Raw genomic sequence first — 3,009 nt, 5'->3', positions numbered from 1 at the left:
TGCTCCCTGCTGGGATAAGAGCCAGGAGCATGGGACAGTTCACGGCTGCACCGCTCACTGTTCCCTGTTGTCCCCTGGAAACACGCCCCAAGGGAGCAATTCCTGTTCCAGCCTGTGGTTTGTTCCCTCAGCGAAGTACAACCCCCTGAGATGAACGAAATGGCCCTGTGCCACCAGCCCCACGCCACCCCCGCAGCGATCCTGGGAGTGGATGCGGCTGGGTCAGGCCCAGGCTCCCTAGTTTGTACCTTCTGAATGGCTTCAAAGTAAGGAAGGAAGAGGTCGGTGTCATAGTTGGACATCTTGTTCTGCAGCACCGAGACCAGCCTCTCCAGGCCCATCCCCGTGTCAATGCTTTTCTTAGGAAGAGGTTTCAGGGTCCCATCAGCTTCCCTGCGCAGGCACAAGAAGAAAGATGAGCTGTGACGGAGGGAGGATCTGTGAGGCCACTCCATCTCCCTCCTCATCTCCATGAGGTTTTGTTCCATCAGACACATACACACACACCCCCCCCACAAAGAGTAACTCGATAAAATAGTTAACGAGACCCTCAGTGACAACCTAGACCAGAGCGGGATGGCACCTCCTCCCTGCCGAACTCCCGCAGGGGAATTGAGAAAGCACTTCCAGCCTGTCCCCAAAGCCAGTGTGACCAACCTCTTCTATAGTGGTGGCTCAGGGGACAGAAACCACGGCGTACGCAGCTCCTGGACAGAAGGGAACAAGCCGGGCAGGTAGAAGGGTCGCTCACCTGTTGAACTGTATGAACACGAGGTTCCAGATCTCCAGGACATTGGGGTCATCCTGATTGACGAGGTGGGAAGCATCTCTGTCGCCGATCCGGTCATAGTGGATCTCGCTGCAAGGGCCGCAGGGGCCCGTGTCCCCCATTTCCCAGAAGTTGTCCTTCATATTGCCAGGCAGAATCCTGCCCTCGGGCAGCCTGCGACCAGAAACCTTATGGAGCAAGAGGCTGACAGCAGGGCGAGAATTCCCCACACTAAGGGCTGTACCAGAGCAACCTCTGCTCGCTGGTTCCCTGGAGGAGCCGGTGAATTGTCAGTCTTGAGACAGACCACTGCAAGAATCTCTGCTGAGGGGGAACAAGCGAACACTGGCCCCTGGCCCAGGTGGAGGCAGAGGCCTACACAACACTCCCGTGAAGCCACCAGCGAGAAGAGAGGTGGTTCTCCAGCTATCCTACAGGAGAGGCAGGTTTGGGCGGTGGCGGAGGTGTGTTATGGGGTAGGTGGCAGGTTTCAGAGGGGACTACAGCTGCAAGACCAAAGGCATCATTTCACTTTCACATCAAGCTTTGGCCCACCGACAGCTTGAGAGCTGAGTGCGGTTCCTGCTTCTTCACCTCAAAGAGGGTGAGCTAGAAGTAGCAAACCTAGAGCAGGGGGCAGCTAAAACTACCCAGGAGGGGAACAGCTGCCTTGGGAGGAGAGTATGGAAGAGAGCAGGACACCTTCATTTGTAGAGGACAAGGCTGGGTGGGAGACGATGACTGAGATTTAGGAAAAGGCAGCAGGTTCAGAACAGGATCAGCTGCGCCCTGAAGCCGGGCCCCAAACAGAGAACGACCCTCTGACAGACAGTGCCGTGACAGCGGGTGCTGGGAGCGGTGGAGGCAGAGGGCAGGCCACAGCCAGGCTTTCCCCAACAGCATCTTCTCTGCTGCCGCCAGAGGTACCCACAGGGCTGGACAGACCACGGACCTGACCCAGCGGGCACTCCCTGTGTTCTTCAGCCTACAGAGAGCTCTCCGTCTCTCCCACCTAACACCAGTGCTTGCCTTTGCAGCTCTGCTGCCTCGCAAATACTATTTGTGACGGAAACCTCTTTCTCCGCATTCTAATTGCTCATCGAAACACGGACCTGCCTCGCTTAACGGCCTTACCCCAGATTCAGCCAGATCTGCTTGCACTCCAGGTCGGGCTGCAGCCCCGCAGCCTCATTTCCACCAAAGTAAGTGACGTAGAGTCTTTCGGGGGGGATGCCGAACTCCTTGGTGAGAAGGTCCAGGGCCAGCTTACAAGCAAGCTCCTGCAGAAGGAAAGACGAGCTCAGCAAGAGAATGCAAAGTTTCCCTTCAACACACAGAGCACTGGCTACTGCAGGTATCGGCAGCTGAACAGCCAAAAACTTTCAGCCTTTTGACAGAGGCAAAGTAACACATGCAGCGAACAGGGCTCAAGAAACATCTCACAGGGCTTTCCAGAGGCAGCTAAGGTAACTCCTGAAAGCTCACTGCCTCCCGAAAGCCTTTTGATCCTGCTGCTGTTCTTTCTGACTTTGAACGCTACACCACCAAGAAGCTTAGGAGAGGTCGCTGTTATTGCATGCTCACTGCTGTTTGAAGGTCCATCACAATCACACAGCACGAGCAACCCCCACAGCTCCAGGACAGTCACTAAAACCTCTGCCCCAAGACTCCGAACCGTCAGAGTTAATACAATCAGCTTTGTACACCGTAAGTAATTAATCTCAAAACATTCTGCAGGGTCAGAGCAGCTTCCAAGCTCATTTATCCACAGAAGCCCCCACAGAAGCACCTTAGGAATGACTTTCCCACGGTATTCTCTTCCCTCTGGGCGATTGCTCTGCTGAGCTCGCAGAGATGGGTAACTTTGTGCACAAGATTCGGAGCTGCACCCAGCCAGTTTTACCTTGAAATAGTCCCCGAAGGACCAAGACCCCAGCATCTCGAAGAACGTGTGGTGGTAGACATCCTTCCCAACATCGTCCAGGTCGTTGTGCTTGCCCCCGGCTCGGATGCACTTCTGAGTGTTGGTGGCTCTGCTCAGTTTAGCGAGCGGGTGCGAGGGGTCGATAGTGTTGAGGAAGATGGGTTTGAACTGAGAGGGAAGAAAAAAGGGCCATCAAGAAGAGTACTGAGAGTCTGTTTTCAGTCGTTGCAAGGCAGTATGCGCCGTCCACCCCAAGATACCACTGGCCCGGCTGTACCCGAGGCAGCTTTCAGGACCAAGCGGCTGTCTACTGCCC

At 55.3% G+C, this 3,009-nt stretch overlaps 1 protein-coding gene across 1 annotated transcript in view; it reads right to left on the bottom strand.

Moving 5' to 3' along the window:
* AARS (alanyl-tRNA synthetase) overlaps positions 1–3,009 on the bottom strand; it is a gene marked incomplete at its 3' end in the record, with an annotated part of 15,305 nt that overhangs the window by 11,409 nt on the left and 887 nt on the right. Inside the window, 4 exon segments of the mRNA XM_010142048.1 lie at positions 249–393; positions 752–943; positions 1,904–2,049; positions 2,673–2,861. Coding sequence (XP_010140350.1) covers positions 249–393; positions 752–943; positions 1,904–2,049; positions 2,673–2,861 — 672 coding nt within the window.

This window comes from Buceros rhinoceros, unplaced genomic scaffold (assembly GCF_000710305.1).
Source record: "Buceros rhinoceros silvestris isolate BGI_N320 unplaced genomic scaffold, ASM71030v1 scaffold22338, whole genome shotgun sequence".
In the NCBI taxonomy this organism is placed as follows: domain Eukaryota; kingdom Metazoa; phylum Chordata; class Aves; order Bucerotiformes; family Bucerotidae; genus Buceros; species Buceros rhinoceros.
This window is presented reverse-complemented; position numbering and strand designations above follow the sequence as displayed.